This window comes from Loxodonta africana, chromosome 4, assembly GCF_030014295.1.
Source record: "Loxodonta africana isolate mLoxAfr1 chromosome 4, mLoxAfr1.hap2, whole genome shotgun sequence".
Taxonomy (NCBI): Eukaryota; Metazoa; Chordata; class Mammalia; order Proboscidea; family Elephantidae; genus Loxodonta; species Loxodonta africana.
In genome coordinates this window covers 157288122-157310993 of record NC_087345.1, presented here as the reverse complement: position 1 = coordinate 157310993, position 22872 = coordinate 157288122, and the positions used below count along the sequence as shown (strand labels likewise).

At 38.9% G+C, this 22872-nt stretch overlaps 1 protein-coding gene across 1 annotated transcript in view; it reads left to right on the top strand.

The window, feature by feature from the left end:
- The window catches only part of CUBN (cubilin), a gene marked incomplete at its 5' end in the record, with an annotated part of 354010 nt that overhangs the window by 267086 nt on the left and 64052 nt on the right, over positions 1-22872 (top strand). Inside the window, 7 exons of the mRNA XM_003410564.3 lie at positions 1004-1210; positions 3257-3406; positions 5655-5776; positions 6304-6529; positions 8072-8259; positions 18030-18186; positions 19924-20073. Coding sequence (XP_003410612.3) covers positions 1004-1210; positions 3257-3406; positions 5655-5776; positions 6304-6529; positions 8072-8259; positions 18030-18186; positions 19924-20073 — 1200 coding nt within the window. The remainder of the gene's footprint in view (positions 1-1003; positions 1211-3256; positions 3407-5654; positions 5777-6303; positions 6530-8071; positions 8260-18029; positions 18187-19923; positions 20074-22872) is intronic.

Here is a 22872-nt window from a genome sequence, read left to right as displayed (position 1 = left end):
CCTGGGGTTTTCTATATAAGACAAATATATATAACCAGATGGAAAACCCAACCCAGACAGGAAAACAAAAATTGGGGTTTCAGAAAGAAAACTGCTACTGTGAATTAAAAACTTAAAAAAAAGTACTATCGGATGAGCTTCCTAGCTCAATTCCATGCAATGTTGCCATTATAGTTGGCTGTTTTTTGTTTTTTTTTTCTGTAGTTCCTGGTGGATTCTTTTGTGCTGAAAGAGACCATTTACCTCTTAGAGAGCACCTTAGTCCCAGAGAGTAACTATTTTAATCAAAGAAAGATTTCACTGTTTCTTAATCATTCATCTATAGGAAATTAATGGGGGAAGGGGTTTCACATTTGGCATAGAGAATTTTTAAATTAAGCTAGATGTGGCTTCTGACTGTAAATACCCCTTTACTTTCTGGATTGGTGGGTGCTATTATCTAATGGTTTTTAAATGTAGGAATAGTGGAACTGAATATATATATTTTTTAAATGAAGTTTCATTTATAAAAGGAGCATTTGTTCTCTTGTTAAAAGGGGCAAATTCGTTGGCACTCCAGTGTTATCATATTCTCTGTTTGATCCAATTAAATTTTTGGGTTGAGTGGAGAATTTCTAATCAGAGGCCATTAAGACCTACAGCCATTATATTGGGTATTTCTCTAAATTAAATACCAATGAATAATAGGCCTAAATTAGGAAATAATGATGCACAGCCAAACCCCACCTGCTTAATCTGCATTGACAGGGGGAATAAAGAAGCCGTTCATTTTTTTTACACCTTTCCTTTGTAAACTCACAGAAACTTCTTCCGTAGTTTACATGCGTGAGTTAGCCTTTTAACCACAACACTGGCTTCATCTAGAGAAACAAATCAAACCAATGACATTGGTGATGTTATTTTAGTTATTGTTCTTGTATTTCTCGTATCTTCTGTTTTCTGTTACAGCAAGAATCTTACTATTTTCTCTGTTGCCTTTTCTTCTTCTTTTTTTTTTTTTTAGTGTGTGGCGGGTCCCTTACAAATTTTGCTGGAGGAAACTTTACTTCTCCTGGCTATAATGGAGTCAGTAACTACTCCAGAAACCTAAACTGTGAATGGAGTCTCAGTAATCCAAATCAGGGAAATTCATCCATTTACATTCATTTTGAGAGTTTTTACCTGGAAAGTCACCAAGACTGTCAATTTGATGTCCTTGAGTTTCGAGTGGGTGAGTTCAATTAAGGAATATTCTTCTTATGCCTGTAGGCCACAAACAATGAAGAAAGTCAAATAGCTTTTGTATAAATACATAAGATCCAAAGAACTTTGTTCAAACAAAGTTGTAATTCTGTGCTGAGATGAGGAAGACATGCTCTGATGAACAGTATGTGAGGTGAATCAGTGTTTACAACTGGATCCTATGTCTCAATTGATTGGTTTCACGGTACGTGAGATTTACCCATGAGAGGTTTCCACTTGCCTCTACCTTCGTAATGAGTTCACGTGGTGCCCTTCAGCTATCTTCTACTACTCAAGACTCCTTTCCCAGGAGACTGGAACTTAGCATAATCAGAAGGTACCAGCAGTTTCCTATACTTATAGGATTCACAAAGAGGCTGTGGAATCCTACTTAGGCCTTAGAAGTCCAAGGAAGTTTTGTAGTGTACCAGATGGAGAAGCACATGGAAATTATGTAGGCAATTTCCCCCAAAGCAGTCAAGTTTTCATGATAGAAAAGAATTGAGATGTACTTGGTAAACCATAATTCTCATAAGAATTTGGAAAAATCTACATTCATAAAAAATGAATCAGTTTTAGTTTTTTTCCCACAGTCAAGGCATCTTGACTGCCTATCAGATAGTCTATCGTATTGCTCCCACCATTACATTAACATGCTCTTTCCCTGTAGATAAATAAGTAAGCATAGGGTGGAAATAATATCATAGATCATCAGTACTGTCAAATGTCTACTGAATTTCATATTATCCCAAATTTTAAAGAAAAGGAGGGTGAAAGCCTCAGAAGCTAAAGTAGCTAGCTGGTGAGAACGTTCTGGGGCAACTACAGAAATCACTTCTTTGAGAACATGGGAGACAGAATTTTCGAGGAGAATTCGTGTAGTCATAGACCAAGCACCTCAGAAGGAGAATTATCTTGGCTTCCCGAAGTAGTCTAGACAAGACTTATGAGGGGAATAGACGTTGTAGTTTGAAAATGTTCTCCATGTGATTCTGATAAACCCTCAGCATGTCCACCTGTTTCAAAACCACTGGCTTATAGAATCAAACAGAGTAGTTATGTACAAATTCCAGTCAGTTAAATGCAGTCTTCTCTTTATCTTCTCAGTCTTAGAGGCACTTCAAATACTTTATTTCATTGATTTGTAAGGTCAGTAATTTTGGTCTGAAAGTATAAACAGAGAACAGACAAATGGGAACTTGTAGGTGTGCTATAAATGTTAATCAAAGTACTGTCAGGAGTAATCTTCATAAAAAGACTCAGCTCCAGCCTGACAGTTCTTGGTCTGCTATTCTTTCCTTTCAGTTGATTAAATACAATGAAGAAATCTTTAAAAATCTAGGTAATTATCACTTTTTTCTTGATGATATATTTTATCACTGTTGGTATAATACCTCTTATGCCCTAAAGGAGGCCCATCTAAAAATTTGTTATTTTTAATAAGTTCTATCACTATTTAGAAGTGCTAAAATAATTACGAAAGCACCAACTGGAACAAAATGACACTTATGTTAGAGAGAAATCTACACCAAAAAAAGTATGAGATTTTTAACCTGTTGAAAGAACTTTTTCTTTTGCAATTGACAAAGATGGAGAGAAACTTTGTGAAATGTCTCCTACTAAATCATGATTTAAATATATGTCGATAAACACTGTAAATTTTTTAACTTTTTTAAACATATGTTATATATAATATATAGCATAATATATATGTTAAAAAACAAAAAAACCTGTTGCCACCAAGTTGATTGCAACTCACAGTGACGCTATAGGACAAAGAAGAACTTGCCCCACAGGTTTTCCAAGGAGCAGCTGAGAGTTCTTAATCACTATGCCACCTGGGCTCCATATTATGTCTTATATAATTTAATACATGTATTTATTTAAGTATTTTAACTATATTAAATGTATTTAATAAATAATAGACAAGTGGTTTCAAAGGCTATTTTAACTATATTAAATGTATTTAATAAATAATAGACAAGTGGTTTCAAAGGCTATATAATAATGGTACTTGGTATGTTATTTTGCTTAGGAAATGCTGATGGACCACTGATATGGAGACTTTGTGGACATTCAAGACCTACAATGCCATTAGTCATACCTCACCCTCAGGTCTGGATACACTTTGTCACCAATCGGCAAGTAGAACATATTGGATTCCATGCAGAGTATTCCTTTACAGGTAAGACTATGGTTAAGCTCTGAAACACTGATGATAAAGTAGTAGATGAAAAACTTCAGTCAAATTTTATGTATATATATATATATATGTTTTTTGTTTTTTTTTTCCATAAAGATCTTACACAGATTTTATTAGGTTTATTTCTAGGTAGCTATTTGTTTTGTTTTGCCAGTGCCAACCAGATTTTCTACTTGATGATTGCCAGCAACTAGGAACCTTTTTATTTTTATATATTAATCTTTCATCCAGAGAACTTGCTGCACTCTTACTAGTCTTAACTTTGTGTCTGTAGATTCTCTTTGCTGTTTCTGTAGACAGTCATCTCTTCTGTTAATGATAGTACTTTTTGTCTTTCAATCCTAATACTTCACTTCTTTCTCTTTTCTGAATTATCTGGCTAAGCCTGCTATCATAATGTTGAACAGAAGTAATGATAGCACCTTGTTTCTGACCTTAATGAGGATGTATGACATTTCATTGTTAATTATATTAATTTCCTTAGGTTTTCAATAAAATACCCCGATCAGATTAAAGAAAGTCTCTTTAATTCTTAGTGTACAAAAAAAAGGTTTTTTAAAATCATAAATGGGTATTCGATTTCATAAAATTATTTTTATGCATCTGTTGAGATGATCTTATTTTTTTCTCTTTTTAATATATTAACGTAGTGAATTATATTAAAAGATTTTTCTCTTGTTAAACCATTCTTGCATTTCCAGAATAAAACTGTCTTTATCATGATATGTGCTTGTACGTTTTATTGGATATTGTTTGCTAATGGTTTATGTTGGATTTACACCTGTGACATTCAGAATCTGTACCTGAAATTTCAACCCAAGATGGGCAGCACTGATTCTTGCTGCTTCCCTAGGCCAGTAGTTTTTCTAATTCCTTTTCATGGGCATAGCAGTCCTTTTCATTTCCCAGCTTTATGTAAAAGTCTTAGTTCCAGCCTTTCATTTTGTCGGGGTGCAAAGCCATGTTCTCCTCCTTCCTGGTCATTAAAATCTCACATGCCAATCCCTAGCATCCATATCTTAGTCCTATATCTTCTTTGACTGCCACACTTTCAGTATGAGATTATCACTGTAAATCTGAGTTCCCTTACTGCTTATGAAAGGAGCCCTGGTGGTGCAGTGGTTAAGTGCTCAGCTGCTAACTGAAAGGTTGGTGGTTCAAACCCACCAGCTGCTCAGTGGGAGAGAGATGTGGCAGTCTGCTGCCATGAAGATTACAGCCTTGGAAATCCTTTGAGCAATTCAATTCTGTCCTATAGCGTCACTATATAAGGTCACTGTGAGTTGCAATCGACTCAGTGACAATGGGTTTGGGTTTTATTGCTTATGAATTTTAGAGATCCCATTTTCTTTCCATTGAATTTGGCTATATATTAACACATGTTTTTGTTATAGTTGTGTCTAAGATTTCTTTATGTTATAACCAAAGGGTTGCTGGGAGGAAGGAGATTGACTGATGTCTACTCATTCAGCCATCTTGGCAGTTATATTTAATTATCAGATCGAAAGAAAAGAGTCAGGCCTCAGGACACAGTATTATTTGTGTTAAACGTCAGACCATACTATGCTTTAGAAATATATCAGTTTTTCAACTTGTATGCTCGTATATAATTTGATAGCTGATTTATGAATTCATGTGCTTAATATCAAACAACAAAATTTCTAATTATTGTATTGATCATATCCTTCAAACTTATATATATTTTTTCAAAGGCCTGGTTCCTTTCAAGAAAGGTAGTGTTATTTACTTTGTCCCTACTGCATTTACTGTCAGCTATAACCCAGTAAAAACCCAGTGCTGTCAAGTGGATTCCGACTCATACTGACCCTATAGGACAGGGTAGAATTGCCCCATAGAGTTTCCAAGGAGGGCCTGGCGGATTCAAACTGCCAACCTCTTGGTTAGCAGTCGTATTACTTAACCACTACGCCACCAGGGTTTCCCTGTCAGCTATAAAAAAAAACAAAACATGTCTAATTCTTCTCCATTTATGGTACAGATTATCTTCCTTCTTCTTTGTATTAAACTTGAGCCTGTCTTCCTTATATAGAAGCAATATGATATTCTTTTTAATCTAATCTTCCGCCCAATTTTTACTTTGCTTTTATACAACTTTATTTATTCATTTATTTTTATCGTAGAGTATGACTGCTTTAAGTACTGCCTACTTTGGCTTTGCAGGTATTTTTCCTTTTACTTTATTTATATGGGTTACAAATCTAATTTTCAGACTGTGGCGGGATACAGATAGGTGAGAGCGGAGCGATTGCAAGCCCCAACTATCCAGCCTCTTATGACAGCTTGACCCACTGTTCTTGGTTGCTGGAAGCCCCACAAGGCCACACTATCACTGTGAGTTCTAATGATGGGGTAAAATGCTTCTGAGGCTATAGAATAACAACATTACGTCCCTTTAAAAAGCAAGCAATTAGAGTAGGCTTTGAACCCGCAATCAGAAAACAATATCCCATCATTTTCTTTGTAAAAATTCCCTCATTAGAATACATGCCTTTGTATCTACAAGCCTACCATTAACGAAGACTGAGCTCTCTCTTTCAAGCGTAGAAGAAGCTATACACAGAAGATAATTCCACGTTCAAGAAAGAGGTGTATTCACGCTCTTAATATGAGTTGTCCTCCTAGCCCAGGGGGATAGAATCAGGCACTCTAATGACTCCTGTTCCTGGAGAAGTACCCCATCTTAAAACTTTCAAGAGAATCTTCAACAAGAAACAGGGGAGGGAAGGAAAGAATTAAATAAGAGACAAAAATAAAAATAGTATATAAAATTTTAAGACACAGATTTGTAAGGATAGCTTCCTCAAGGTAGATAAGCTCAGCTACAACTCAGAGTGCCTCATATTTTTTTCCTCCTCCAGCTTACATTTAGTGACTTTGATATTGAACCCCATTCAACTTGTGCTTGGGACTCAGTCACCGTCAGGAACGGAGGCTCTCCTGGCTCGCCTATAATAGGGCAGTACTGTGGAAGTTCAAACCCGAGGATAATCCAGTCTGGATCCAACCAGCTGGTGGTGATTTTTAACTCAGACCATTCGGTGCAACATGGTGGATTTTATGCTACGTGGATCACACAAACTTTAGGTAAAAAAAAAAAAAAATTTCTTCACTCATCTTTTTCAATGATTTGTTTATTTAATTTTTTAACTAATTCAACAAATATGCATTAAGTACCTACTCTGTGTCAGGCTCAATTCTAAATATTTACATATATCATCTCTTACAGCAACCCTGTAAGGAGGACATGTCAGTACACATTTTCTGCATTTTGCATGGGCAGAAACTGAGGATAAATGGCTTGATAACTTGTCCAGATCACACACCTGATAACTGGTAGAGCCAGGATTTAAGTAAAGTCAGGAGCACCCAGAAATATTGATCTTAACACTTCACCAGGTCACCTCCATAGGCAAAAGAACGTGGCACAACCAAGGAATCACAAATAGTAGAAAATATGTGTGTTAGAATCACAAGTAGTTTAAAATATTTGGACCTTGGAAGCAGAGAGCTGGGAAGTGGGCTGAGGGCAGGCAAGAAAGTTGTCCACATCAGGAAAAGCCTGGGCTTATATGTTATCCCTTGAGCAATGGGGAACCATTGAAGAGTTTAGAGCAGAAAAGTGATAAGGTTTGTGTATTAGAATGAATGCTGTCTATAAAATGTGAATAAGGAATCAAAATATTGTAGACTTGATTAAAAACAGAAGCTTTGTGCATATAAAGTGTAAACTTGTTGAAAATTCTCAGAAAATAGAAGGATATGTATTGGATACTTTGTCCAGGATTTTCGTAAAGCCTTGCCGTACTGCACAGGGTAATTCTTACCATTAGAATCAGATTTATTATAAAAATCTCTGTAGAATAAGTCAGACTTTCCCTCATGGAAACCCTGGCTGCTGTTGAAGTCAGAGGGGATCTTTAGATGAACCGCTGGTTTTCCGAGCATTAAAAATTAAAAGATTTAACAAATGCTCTTTTTTCTTTAACTTCTTTTGTTGTTGTTGTTGTTGTTGTTTGTTTAGCTTTTTTTTTTGAGTTCATGTTTTTCTTTGTCATCTGGTAGATACATATTTTAATATTATAAGCAAATGCAAAATTTTTCTATCCATGTTATTTATTTCCATCCATTAATCAGTTTCAATACAAATGAACCAAATTGCTTAGTGGAAGAATTTTCCCCTCTTCAAAATCATATTCTCTAACTAAGCACATTAGAGTAAAATTACAAATGAGTATAGAGTTGTATTCTCATGTGTCAGTGGTAATGAAATATGGAATTTGGCCTTGCCAGACTATAAATACTATATAACCTCAAGGGAAGTAAAATATTTGCAATTGTTTGAAGACAGAAGTCTGTCCTCTTTACTGTAATATTTCGGGGTTTCAGTTAAGTTCAGTATATGTGTAACAAAACCGTAACAGCTGAAGTTTCCTCTCAGTTTGGGGCACCTTATATTTACCGAGAGTTCTTGGCTGAGCACCTGCCCAGAGACCGATGACTCACATGTCAGGGAAGATACACTCAAATCGCACATTTAGAAATGTTCCTTCTCTAGAAGTCTTAAATTTTAAAAATGGTTATTCTCCTCCTTGCAGATTAATGAGTTTTCCGATAATAATTTTTCAGGCTGTGGTGGAATACTTCACTCAGACAACGGTACAATCAGATCCCCTCACTGGCCTCAGAACTTTCCCGAAAACAGCAGATGTTCGTGGACAGTCATTACTCACGAAAGTAAACACCTGGAGATCAGCTTTGACAACAACTTCCTAATCCCCAGTGGTGACGAACAGTGTCAGAACAGTTTTGTGAAGGTTAGTGCCCTTGTTTATTTAAGTGGAGCTGAACTGGTTTCATGAACATAAACATTTAGACTAGAAATGACTCTACCTCTCAAAGCAAGAAAAGGAAAATTTTGCTGCTTGGATTTCTTGGATAACAAAGTGAGAAAACTCAAATGTTGAGTTAACACCTGAACCTCAACACACGTCCTTGTCAGTATACTGTCGTGACTTTTCATTTGCTAATACACAGGCAAAGTAATTCAGTTATGGAGATTGTTCTCTGACTTTATTAAATTCTCAAGAACGTTACAGTTGTTCCTTCCCGTGGAAACTAGAGAGAAGGGTAGGTCTTTTTTTGTTTGTTTTTGTTTTATTTTCTAATAGATATTCAAGGACAAATGCCCCTTGAGCTATAAGGCACCTTCGAAGGCAAAGTTTAAAGTCTGCAATAAAAACTACAGAAGACAGGTGATGGAGCTAGTGCCAGCTTTTACTTTGGGCCTTAAGAGCCCACAAGCTGAGAAGGCCACAAGAGAGCCACGTAGAAATTGGTGGGCTGGCCAGCAAAGCAGTCTTTCTATAAAGTTATATGGCTCCTATGGCACTGACACATCACTTTCCTTGACTATGACCATGACGAATGAATGATAAATTCATTTCATACTTACGTCTTATATGTGATGTCTGTAAAAGGCTATGCCCTTTAGTGGAAAGAGCATTGACTTTAAAGTCACACTGAATGGACTTCAGTTATCTCTCTCCTACTTACCACCCGCTTTTTCTTGGGCAGGTTAATTAAGCATTTAGGCTTCCAATGGAAACCCTGGTGGCTTAATGGTTAAGTGCTATGGCTGCTCACCAAAGGGTCGGCAGTTCAAATCCGCCAGGCGCTCCTTGGAAACTCTATGGGGCAGTTCTACTCTGTCCTGTAGGGTCACTATGAGTCGGAATCAACTCAACAGCACTGGGTTTGGTTATTTTTTGGTTAGCCTTCCAATTACTCAACTATAAAATGGAGAGAATAATTCCTACTTTAGTAGGGCTTTAAGCATTAGAGTTAATATGATGTAATAACACAAAAAAAAGCACTCAGTACTTGGAGTATAAAACCACCTAATGAGTGGTAGTGGCATTTTTGGTCAGTGATGTTATTATATTTTATATCAACCCTTGAATTATGTTTTATATCTCATCGATTCTTAACTGTTGTTTCAATGAAAATTCCACATCTGTATAAGATCTGTTTCATAAAATGCTTTAGTACACACTCTTACTAATTGCTTTTTATACGAAATAAAAGAACTCCCTTCTTATGGCATAAGTCAACATCAAATCTATAGACTTAACTAAAGCCATGCAAGTCCCCCAGTTGTAAAAATAGAATTTTAAAAATGACTTGATTAGGAGGGGGGCCAAGATGGCGGACTAGGTGGACGCTCCCGCGGATCCCTCTTGCAACAAAGACTCGGAAAAACAAGGGAATCGATCACATACATAACAATCTATGAACTCTGAACAACAAGCACAGACTTAGAGACGGAGGACGAACAAATACGGGCAGACAGCGACTGTTTTCAGAACTAGGAGCCAGCGCACCAGGCAGGTGACCTTCGGAGCTAGATCTGGGGCAGAGCCCAGGGGGGCAGACGGCACAGAAAGGGGGCCCACCCCTTCCCCCCCGAACCCATCCCGGGAGGAAGCCTAGCAGGTTGGCGCGGGCGGCGTAGGGGCGCAGCCGGAGGGAGAAACACCCGGGAGGCAGTGACTGATCTGAGAGGGGGGAGAACAGCGTCCCAGCTGGGGTGCCCTGCTGTCCGCCGGGAGTTAGGCGAGAAGCCGACGGGGCGCGCGCGGGGGGGGGTCAGCTGTGTTTCCCTGGGGTGACCCCAGGGCGGGGCCCACGCGTTCGTGCGGGAGGACGCGCACCCAGTCCGCGCGTGTGGCACGGCACACCAGAGGGAGAAATCCCCGGAGGTGTCTGGTCTCAAAACAGGGAAAGCAGCATCCCAGACGGGGAGCCATTCCGCTGCGATCTGGGCACGCGCGCGCGCGCGGGCGGGGCATGAGCGCGGGGTCCATTTTTATTACCCTGAATTGACCCAGAGGGCGGGAACACCTGGTCGTGCGAGTGACGCCCTCCCAGTTTGCGCGAGAGGTGCGGCACACTGGAAGGAGAAGTCCCCGGGAGGAACTGATTGGTCCCAAAGCGCAGAAAGTAGCATCCCAGACAAAGTGCCGCCCTGCTGGGGCTTGGGCGCGCGCACGAGCGGGCCGTGAGCGCGGAGTCCATTTTTATTGCCCTGAATTGACCCAGGGGGCAGGCCCACCTGGCCGTGCGGAGGAACTGATTGGTCCCAAAGCGCAGAAAGTAGCATCCCAGACAGAGTGCCACCCTGCTGGGGCTTGGGCGCGCGCGGGCGGGGCGTGAGCGCGGAGTCCATTTTTATCGCCCTGAATTGACCCAGGGGGCGGGCCCACCTGGCCGTGCGGAGGAACTGATTGGTCCCGAAGCGCAGAAAGTAGCGTCCCAGACGGGGTTCCGTCCTGCTGGGGCTTGGGCGCGCGCACGAGCGGGGCGTGAGCACGGAGTCCATTTTTATTGCCCTGAATAGACCCTGGGGGCGGGCCCACCCGTTCGTGCGGGAAACGCCCACCCAGTGCCCACGAGCGGTGCCGCGCACCGGAGGAAGTCCCCAGGAGGAAGGGACTGGTTTCCGAGCAAGGAAAGCAGTGTCCTAGCCAGGGACCCGTCCAGCCCGGATTTTGGCAAACGGGGGCGGAGCGTGAACGTGGTGTTCAGCTCTATATTCTGTGGTGCTACACTCCTAGCTCTCAGATCCCTCCCCCACCCTCCCCAGGCGAGCCCATTAACATCCGAATACCCGGAGCCAGAGAGAGAATTCAGATAGGGATCTGACTGCATTTTTTTTTAGCTGACTACTTGGAAAATCTAGTTTCCCAGTGATGGCTCGGAGACAGCAGTCCATATCAAACCACATAAAGAAACAGACCATGACAGCTTCTCCAACCCCCCAAACAAAAGAATCAAAATCTTTCCCAAATGAAGATACAATCCTGGAATTATCAGATACAGAATATAAAAAACTAATTTACAAAATGCTTAAAGATATCACGAATGAAATTAGGATAAATGCAGAAAAAGCCAAGGAACACACTGATAAAACTGTTGAAGAACTCAAAAAGATTATTCAAGAACATAGTGGAAAAATTAACAAGTTGCAAGAATCCATAGAGAGACAGCATGTAGAAATCCAAAAGATTAACAATAAAATTACAGAATTTGACAACGCAATAGAAAGTCAGAGGAGCAGACTCGAGCAATTAGAATGTAGACTGGGACTTCTGGAGGACCAGGGAAACAACACCAACATAGCTGGAAAAAAATCAGATAAAAGAATTAAAAAAAATGAAGAAACCCTAAGAATCATGTGGGACTCTATCAAGAAGGATAACTTGCGAGTGATTGGAGTCCCAGAACAGGGAGGGGGGACAGAAAACACAGAGAAAATAGTTGAAGAACTCCTGACACAAAACTTCCCTGACATCATGAAAGAAGAAAGGATATCTATCCAAGATGCTCATCGAACCCCATTTAAGATTGATCCAAAAAGAAAAACACCAAGACATATCATCATCAAACTTGCCAAAACCAAAGACAAACAGAAAATTTTAAAAGCAGCCAGGGAGAAAAGAAAGGTTTCCTTCAAGGGAGAATCAATAAGAATAAGTTCAGACTACTCAGCAGAAACTATGCAGGCAAGAAGGGAATGGGACGACATATACAGAGCACTAAACGAGAAAAACTGCCAACCAAGGATCATATATCCAGCAAAACTCTCTCTGAAATATGAAGGAGAAATTAAGATATTTACAGATAAACACAAGTTTAGAGAATTTGCAAAAACTAAACCAAGACTGCAAGAAATGCTAAAGGAGATTGTTTGGCCTGATGACCAATAATATCAGGTACCAGCACAATACAAGGTCACAAAACAGAACGTCCTGATATCAACGCAACTCAAACAGAGAAAGCACAAAAACAAACAAATTAAGACTAATTCTAAAAAATAAATAAATAAACAAAATAATACACACAACAGGAAATCATGGAAATCAATAGCTAAACGATCAAAATAATCAAAAAGAGGGACTAAATATAGGAGGCATTGAACTGCCAGATGGAGAGTGATACAAGGCGAAATAGAAGGATACAAGTTAGGGTTTTACTTAGAAAAATAGGGGTAAATAAAAAGGTAACCACAAAAAGGAATATCAATTCCATAACTCAAGAAAAAAGCCAAGAAAAACGTAACGACTCAATAAACACAAAGTTAAACATTATGAAAATGAGGATCTCACAAGCTACTAAGAAAAACGTCTCAGCACAAAAAAGCATGTGGAAAAATGAAATGGCCAACAACACACATAAAAAGGCATCAAAATGACAGCACTAAAAACTTACTTATCTATAATTACGCTGAATGTAAATGGACTAAATGCACCAATAAAGAGACAGAGAGTCACGGACTGGATAAAAAAACACGATCCATCTATATGCTGCCTACAAGAGACACACCTTAGACTTAGAGACACAAACAAACTAAAACTCAAAGGATGGAAAAAAGTATATCAAGCAAACAATAAGCAAAAAAGAAGAGGAGTAGCAATATTAATTTCTGACAAAATAGACTTTAGACTTAAATCCGCCACAAAGGATAAAGAAGGACACTATATAATGATAAAAGGGACAATTGATCAGGAAGACATAACCATATTAAATATTTACGCACCTAATGACAGGGCTGCAAGATACATAAATCAAATTTTAACAGAATTGAAAAGTGAGATAGACACCTCCACATATATAGTAGGAGACTTCAACACACCACTTTCGGAGAAGGACAGGACATCCAGTAAGAAGCTCAATAGAGACACGGAAGACCTACTTACAACAATCAACCAACTTGACCTCATTGACTTATACAGAACCCTCCACCCAACTGCTGCAAAATATACTTTTTTTTCTAGCGCACATGGAACATTCTCTAGAATAGACCACATATTAGGGCATAAAACAAATCTTTGCAGAATCCAAAACATCGAAATATTACAAAGCATCTTCTCAGACCACAAGGCAATGAAGCTAGAAATCAATAACAGAAAAACTAGGGAAAAGAAATCAAATACTTGGAAAATGAACAATACCCTCCTGAAAAAAGACTGGGTTATAGAAGACATCAAGGAGGGAATAAGGAAATTCTTAGAAAACAACGAGAATGAAAATACTTCCTATCAAAACCTCTGGGACACAGCAAAAGCAGTGCTCAGAGGCCAATTTATATCGATAAATGCACACATACAAAAAGAAGAAAGAGACAAAATCAGAGAACTGTCCCGACAACTTGAGCAAATAGAAAGTGAGCAACAAAAGAATCCATCAGGCACCCGAAGAAAACAAATAATAAAAATTAGAGCTGAACTAAATGAATTAGAGAACAGAAAAACAATTGAAAGAATTAACAAAGCCAAAAGCTGGTTCTTTGAAAAAATTAACAAAATTGATAAACCATTGGCTAGACTGACTAAAGAAAAACAGGAAAGGAAACAAATAACCCGAATAAGAAACGAGAAGGACCACATCACAACAGAACCAAATGAAATCAAAAGAATCATATCAGATTACTACATAAAATTGTACTCTAACAAATTTGAAAACCTAGAAGAAATGGATAAATTCTTGGAACAACACTACTTACCTAAACTAACACATACAGAAGTAGAACAACTAAATAGACCCATAACAAAAAAAGAGATTGAAATGGTAATCAAAAAACTCCCAACAAAAAAAAGTCCTGGCCCAGATGGCTTCACTGCAGAGTTCTACCAAACCTTCAGAGAAGACTTAACACCATTACTATTGAAGGTATTTCAAAGTATAGAAAAAGACGGAATACTACCCAACTCATTCTATGAAGCCACCATCTCCCTGATACCAAAACCAGGTAAAGACATTACAAAAAAAGAAAATTTTAGACCTATATCCCTCATGAACATAGATGCAAAAATCCTTAATAAAATTCTAGCCAATAGAATCCAACAACACATCAAAAAAATAATTCACCCTGATCAAGTGGGATTTATACCAGGTATGCAAGGCTGGTTTAATATCAGAAAAACCATTAATGTAATCCATCACATAAATAAAACAAAAGACAAAAACCACATGATCTTATCAATTGATGCAGAAAAGGCATTTGACAAAGTCCAACACCCATTTATGATAAAAACTCTCACCAAAATAGGAATTGAAGGAAAATTCCTCAACATAATAAAGGGCATATATGCAAAGCCAACAGCCAATATCACTCTAAATGGAGAGAACCTGAAAGCATTTCCCTTGAGAACGGGAACCAGACAAGGATGCCCTTTATCACCGCTCTTATTCAACATCGTACTTGAAGTCCTAGCCAGGGCAATTAGGCTAGACAAAGAAATAAAGGGTATTCAGATTGGTAAGGAGGAAGTAAAGCTATCACTATTTGCAGATGACATGATCGTATACATGGAAAACCCTAAGAAATCCTCCAGAAAACTACTGAAACTAATAGAAGAGTTTGGAAGAGTCTCAGGATATAAAATAAACATACAAAAATCACTTGGATTCCTCTACACCAACAAAAAGAACACCGAAGAGGAAATAACCAAATCAATACCATTCACAGTAGCCCCCAAGAAGATAAAATACTTAGGAATAAATCTTACCAAGGAAGTAAAAGACCTATACAAAGAAAACTATAAAACTCTGCTACAAGAAATTCAAAAGGACACGCTTAAATGGAAAAACATACCCTGCTCATGGATAGGAAGACTCAACATAGTAAAAATGTCTGTTCTACCAAAAGCCATTTATACATACAACGCACTTCCAATCCAAATACCAATGTCATACTTTAAGGGAATAGAGAAACAAATCACTAACTTCATATGGAAAGGAAAGAATCCCCGGATAAGCAAAACATTACTGAAAAAGAAGAAGAAAGTGGGAGGCCTCACCCTACCTGATTTCAGAACCTATTATATAGCTACAGTAGTCAAAACAGCCTGGTACTGGTACAACAACAGGCACATAGACCAATGGAACAGAATTGAGAATCCAGATATAAATCCATCCACGTATGAGCAGCTGATATTTGACAAAGGACCAGTGTCAGTCAATTGGGGAAATAATAGTCTTTTTAACAAATGGTGCTGGCATACCTGGATATCCATTTGCAAAAGAATGAAACAGGACCCATACCTCACACCATGCACAAAAACTAACTCCAAGTGGATCAAAGACCTAAACATAAAGACTAAAACGATAAAAATCTTGGAAGAAAAAATAGGATCTACCCTAGGAGCCCTAATACAGGGCATAAACAGAATACAAAACATTACCAAAAATGATGAAGAGAAACCCAATAACTGGGAGCTCCTAAAAATCAAACACCTATGCTCATCTAAAGACTTCACCAAAAGAGTAAAAAGACCACCTACAGACTGGGAAAGAATATTCAGCTATGACATCTCAGACCAGCGCCTGATCTCTAAAATCTACATGATTCTGTCAAAACTCAACCACAAAAAGACAAACAACCCAATCAAGAAGTGGGCAAAGGATATGAACACACATTTCACTAAAGAAGATATTCAGGCAGCCAACAGATACATGAGAAAATGCTCTCGATCATTAGTCATTAGAGAAATGCAAATTAAAACTACGATGAGATTCCATCTGACACCAACTAGACTGGCATTAATTCAAAAATCACAAAATAATAAATGTTGGAGAGGCTGCGGAGAGACTGGAACTCTCATACACTGCTGGTGGGATTGTAAAATGGTACAACCACTGTGGAAATCCATCTGGCGTTATCTTAAACAGTTAGAAATAGAACTACCATACAAACCAGAAATCCCACTCCTCGGAATATACCCTAAAAATACAAGACCCTTCACACAAACAGATATATGCACACCCATGTTTATTGCAGCTCTGTTTACAATAGCAAAAAGCTGGAAGCAACCAAGATGTCCATCAACGGACGAATGGGTAAATAAATTGTGGTATATTCACACAATGGAATACTACGCATCGATAAAGAACAGTGACGAATCTCTGAAACATTTCATAACATGGAGGAATCTGGAAGGCATTATGCTGAGCGAAATGAGTCAGTTGCAAAAGGACAAATATTGTATAAGACCACTATTATAAGATCTTGAGGAATAGAAAAAACGGAAAAGAACACATACTTTTGTGGTTACAAAGGGGGGAGGGAGGGAGGGAGGGAGGGAGAGGGCTTTTTATTGATCAATCTGTAGATGGGAACTGCTTTGGGTGAAGGGAAAGACAACACTCAAAACAAGGAAGGTCAGCCTAATTGGACAGGATTAAAAGTAAAGAGGTTTCCGAGATAAAATGAAAGCTTCAAAGGATAGCGAAGCAGGGGCTGGGGTCTGGGGAACTTGGTTTGAGAGGACTTCTAAATCAATGGGCAAAACAATTCTATTATGAAAACACTCTGCATCCCACTTTGAATTGTGGCACCTGGGGTCCTAAATGCCAACAAGCAGCCATCTAAAATACATTAATTGGTCTCAACCCACCGGGAGCAAAGGCAAAGGAAGAACACCAAGGTCACACGACAACTAAGAACCCAAGAGACAGAAAGGGCCACTTGAACCAGAGACCTACAATATCCTGAGACCAGAAGAACAAGTTGGTGCCCGGCCACAATCGATGTCTGCCCTGTCAGGGAGCACAAGAGACAACTCCTGAGGGAGCAGGAGACCAATGGGATACAGACCCCAAATTCTCATTAAAAGACCACACCTAATGGTATGATTGCGACTAGAGGAATCCCAGAGACAATGCTCCCCAGAACTTCTGATGGCACAGGACAGGAACCAACCCCGAAGACAAATCATCAGGCATGAAAAGGACTGGTCAGTGGGGGGGAGAGAGATACTGATGAAGAGCGAGCTAATTAAATCAGGTGGACACGGGAGAGTGTGTTGGCAACTCTTGACTGGAGGGGGGATGGGAAGATAGAGAGAGATGGAAGAAGGTAAAATTGGCACGAAACGAGAGACTGTAAGGGCTGACTCAATAGGGGGAGAGCAAGTGGGAGAAGGGAGTAAGATGTATGTAAACCTACATGTGACAGACTGATTGGAATGGTAAATGTTCACTTGAAGCTTAATAAAAATTAAAAAAAAAAAAAAAAAAATGACTTGATTAGAGATTTCTGGTCCAGATAAGGTAGCATTAGAGTGTTGGTCTGTACTCGTCCCTGCTAAACACAATTATAAACCCTGAAATTGTGCAAAAGACAACCAAAACTAGACTCTGATAGCAAAAACTTTGCCCTCCACCCAAGACAAATGGTAAGTGCTAAAGCAGCATGTATTGCTTTTGCATCTTCCTCAGTATCTCAAAAGCTCAGCTAGATCGTGTCAACTAGGCAAAGTTCAAAGGAAACAAAATAGTGATTGAAAAAATCACTGCCCAGCTATATAAAAATGGACACAATCTCCTTGGAGGAGTCAAGAATGGGCTATGCTATACAAAAGCAGCTTAAAAAATATTCTTACAGTACACTGAGGATTTTTGTGTTTTGTTTACTATTATGTTTAGTTCTATATACACCCAAGTACCATTATTTTCAAGCCTAAGTGCTTTAAAATATTGACAGGGGAATACTGTAAGCACTAAATCATGTTCATGACTCTACCAGGTGTGGGCAGGAACTGAGGAGGCTGACAAAGCTCTGTTAGCCACAGGCTGTGGGAACGTGGCCCCTGATCCCATCATCACACCGAAAAACACATTCACTGCTGTGTTCCAGGCTCAGGGGGCTCCAGCTCAGGGCTTCTCTGCATCCTTTGTAAGCCGTAAGTAGCACTAAAGCCTGAAAAGTCCTTGAAAGCTCATACCTGCCACAGTCAGCCCTGGGGAGCAGTGGGACAGCTGGACCAGGAATGGCTGGAACCAGGAGCTGAAGAAGAAGAATAGGGTTGCCTAAAGCATGGGCAGGTTACGAAATCCTTACTTCAAATATCAGTGACAATGGAATTAAATTCAATAGTAGGTCAATTGGTAAATGATATAAAAGACATGAGTGCCGCTAAAAACCAGTTGCCATTGGATCTGTTCTAATGGTGACCCCATGTGTGTCAGAGTAGCACTGTGCTCTGTAAGGTTTTCAATCGCTGTTTTTTTTGGAACTAGATCTCTAGGCCTTTCTTCGGAGACACCTCTGGGTAGACCCAGCTTCTGGCCATTTGGTTAGCAACTGAGCACATTAACAATTTGCACCACCCAGGGGGTCCTATGAGTGCCACTAGCCAAAGTCTAAAAATAAGCCTAAAACCCCAAGTGGGGCAGGCATTCAGCAGGAACTCAGGAGGCCAGTGACTAGGAGACACCAGTGTGCCTGGTATGTGGCACATTCACTACCTGCCTTAAAATCACTTGGGGAGCTTTGAAAACACATAGATTATTGGGCTGCATCCCAGACTCAACTGAATTCAGAATTTCCATGTGTGGGGGCTAGTAACTGGCATGTTTTAGCTCTCACACATATGATTCTCATGCTCTGTAAACTTTGGAAGACATTTCCTTTAGGATTTTTTGTTTCTTAAGTCAGTACATGGGTCCACTTCTCTGGGTACTGAACACGAATTAGTTTGGTGGGAAACGTAGTGGTTTTCAAGATGGATAAGCAATGGTGTGTGCTGGTTGATGGAATTAAATCAAGGAGCCACTAATTGTAAATGACTGTTTAGGAAAAAGTTTGATGAGCGGAATTAGGGGTAATAATGCAGTAAACAGATATTTTAGACAAGAATAAAAGAATGAGGGTAGTGTAAAGGAAGCAGTAGAGGACAACCCAGACCTAATCTTAGATTTTCCATTGGTTTGCTTATGGTATGTGTATTTATGTGTTTTTATGTGCAAAAAAAAAAATTTTTTTTCTTTTAATGTGCATTTTAATATCAGTTTAGAAGGATACAGATATTTTCATACTTGATAGATCAGGGAGTGATGTGGTTATATGATAACAAATCTCATTTGAGTGGTAAAAAAATATTTCTCATTATTTCTGAGATGAGGAATTCTCATTAAATGAGAGTTTAATGAGTTGGGATTATGGCAGTAAATTCAACTTTTTTTTTCTATGTAACTGTTATTCTTATGGCCACATTACAAGGGTGTTTAACATGATTTTCTAATAAGAATAACACAGTTTTAAAACATGAAATGTATGAAGTATTGACCAGGTGCTAATCACTTTTCATTAGTTTTTTCTTTATCTACATGAATTATATTGAGCCTTTGCTAATTTATCCTTTCTTGAATATCTTACAATGAAGTGATTTGCAGTAAAATTTCTACTACTTAACCCATAAAACTCTATAGCCTTTCCTAAAGCTATATATGATATTCTCATTTTGCATGTGTATTTTTAAATCAGAGATTCATCCTCTTAGTTATTGCTTCTTCCATTTGAAGTATCTCAAGGAATTATGCTGTAGAGAACTTAGGAAATTTGAGTCTTTCCTTCACTGGTAAAATTGATACTATATGTGAGAACAAATGCTATGATAACACTCTTTTGTTCCCTGTAGGATGTGGAAGTAATTTCACTGATCCTTCAGGTTACATTATTTCTCCAAACTACCCAAAGCATTATGACAACAATATGAATTGCACCTACATCATTGAGGCTGATTCTCACTCCGTGGTCCTCTTGACTTTTGTGACTTTTCATTTGGAAGGTAAGTATGTTCTTTAATATATGAATGAGTAGTCATTAGTCCAGGGCAAGCAGGCAGAGATATCCTAAAATCACCATATAAAGAAAATATTAAAAATATGTTACCAAAAAAACAAACCAAGCCTATTGCTGTGGAGTCAATTCTAACTCATAGTGACCTACCCACACAGTGCCAGTGCCCTCGAGTTGATTCCAACTCCTAGTGACCCTATAGGACGGAATAGAACTGCCCCATTAAGTTTCCAAGGAGCACCTGGCGAATTCAAACCACCAACCCTTTGGTTAGCATCCTTAGCACTTAACCTGTAAACTTTATTAAAAAACCATCCAGTATTGTAAGAACACCTATACTGTTCTATATATTCCATCCAGGAGTATAAAAATAATTCAGCAGCTTTAAGAACACAAACAGCACATAAATGGACCAAAGAAAATAAGTTTAAAGTGTATTACGTGTTAAAAAGTTTTTAAAAATTTATTCATTTTCTTTCACACTCTACGCAATATGTGCACACACCCACATCCACATGCATGTGCATAGTATAAACTAACCAGCAAGAGAAATTGTCTTGCTGAGTCCAAATAGCTGCTCAATAATGTTAAATGAGCAAGTGAATAGTAGTGTTAGATATTTGCTGGCTGGAGGGTGAATGACAATAGATACAACTTGATGTTTAATGGATACTATGACACTTCAAAAAAGGGGCCCTGGTGGCACAGAGGTTAAGTACTCGGCTATTAACCAAAAGGTCAGTAGTTCAAACCCACCACCTACTCCACAGGAGAAAGATGTGGCAGTCTGCTTTCCTAAAAATTACAGCCTTGGAAACCCTGTGGGGCAGTCCTACTCTATCCTGTAGGGTCACTAGGAGTTGGAATTGACTCAACAGCATCAAGTTTGGTTTTAACGGGTATGGCACTTCAGAAGAGAGATCCCTTCAAATATATTAGTTTTTTTTTTTTTAACAAATTCACTTTCTATTTTAAAACTGCAGTTGGTCTGTCAATTTGTCAAGATACTGCTGTATAATCAAAGTTTCTTTCTGTTTGGGTTGGTCTCCTATGGCAGTGAAAAGTTAAACTTAGCAAGATGTTCTACATTATTCAACATCTGGGAAACTTTATGTTTAATAAAAATAAAAATGACATGTCAGTGCTCATATATTGATAAATTACACAAAGCCTCTCTTGTTTTCCCCTTTTTCTATGACCTCACCACCATTTCCTACATCTCTACAGTCGTATTTTCTGGCACATGTGTTTGATAGAGATTGCCAGATATAAATTGATGCATGTCACTGTCAAGCTGGAATAAAAAGTAAAATATAATCTTTTCAGCATTGGCTAGCACAAAATCCCAGTGATATAAAAAGATGTTCATGATATACAAACTCTTGGGGGGGGGGCGGGGAGAGTTTTAAAACACTATGTCTGATGTCATCTAGTTTTCTATTTGAAATAATATACATATGACAAATAGCCGGAATACTATTAAGCAGTGTGTTAAGAGTTATGCCTGGACTGATGATCTTTATTTTCTTCTTTATACCTTTTGTGTTATTTTTATAATCAGGAAGAAAGTTATTTTAGAAGGAGGGAAAAGGAGAACATGCTATGTGGCTAGGGCTTTTCATCGGTATGTGCATTTGTTCTCATTAAATAATAAACGCGAGAATGCCAAGTGTCAACAGAGTTCATATAGACAAAGAAAAAAAAAGAAAGGCTGGTAAATATACTATAAAGCCACAAAAGGCACTGCCAGGCCCAGTGGCATCTGTGTTATTACAGTGGAACTACTCTGACCCCAAACAGTAGCCTCCTGAGCTTAGTTGACTGGGTGGGAGCAAGGGAAAAGCATCCTCTGGACTGCCTGACGTGTGTCGGGCGTGGTGGGAGAGGGCACAGCATTTTAGGGTGGGTCTTCGTCCCAGGTCCGCCACCTCCTAGACAGGTAACTTTGTGCAAGGTGCTTGATCTTTCTTCCTAATAATCGCTTTCCTTTTTTTAAAATTGTTGTTGTCGTTAGCTGCTGCAGAGTCAGCCGCTGACTTATGGTGACCCCATGCACAACTGAACTCAATGCTGCCCTGTCGTGTGCCATCCCCATGATCACTTGTGGACTGGACCATTGTGATCCAGGAGGTTTTCACTGGCTAATTTTCAGAAGTAGATTACCAGGCCTTTCTTCCTAGGCCATCTTAGCCTGGAAGCACCGCTGAAACCTGGAACAGGTTTCAGTATCATAGTGACATGAAAGCCCCCACTGATAGGCACAAGGGTTATGAAAGTGAGATAATGCCTGTAGAAACGTATTTCATGAACTGCAATTCATCATAGTGGCCATTGTTTTTGTTATTTCTGCTGTTACTTTTCAGGATCTCCAGGTGTGCCTGTATACAAGTTGTCTGAGCGCAGATACGTGTTTTTGCCAGATTAAGTGATTTCTACTTCCACTAATGAATTTGCTAACCTTCAACCAATTGAAGAGACTGATCTGTGTGTGTGTTTGTGTGTAACATGGTTCCCTTATGATAATGTCTTGTGACATTTTCAGTGTTATAAGTACTCAGCATTTTCAAACTGCTAAGGGAATAATTTCTGGCTGTATAGTAATTGAATTGTGATGGTTCCCAAATAGGGCAACATTAATCAAATTTATTTTAAAATGAGGCTATCATCACTATTTTATCAATACCAGAATTTCCTGAATGCCATCAACAAGCTAGGGATTTTTTAACTATGTTAAAAATAGCCTTTCTGCAGCCCTTCTAAAGCAAGCCTGGGGGGAGTAATGTGCAGC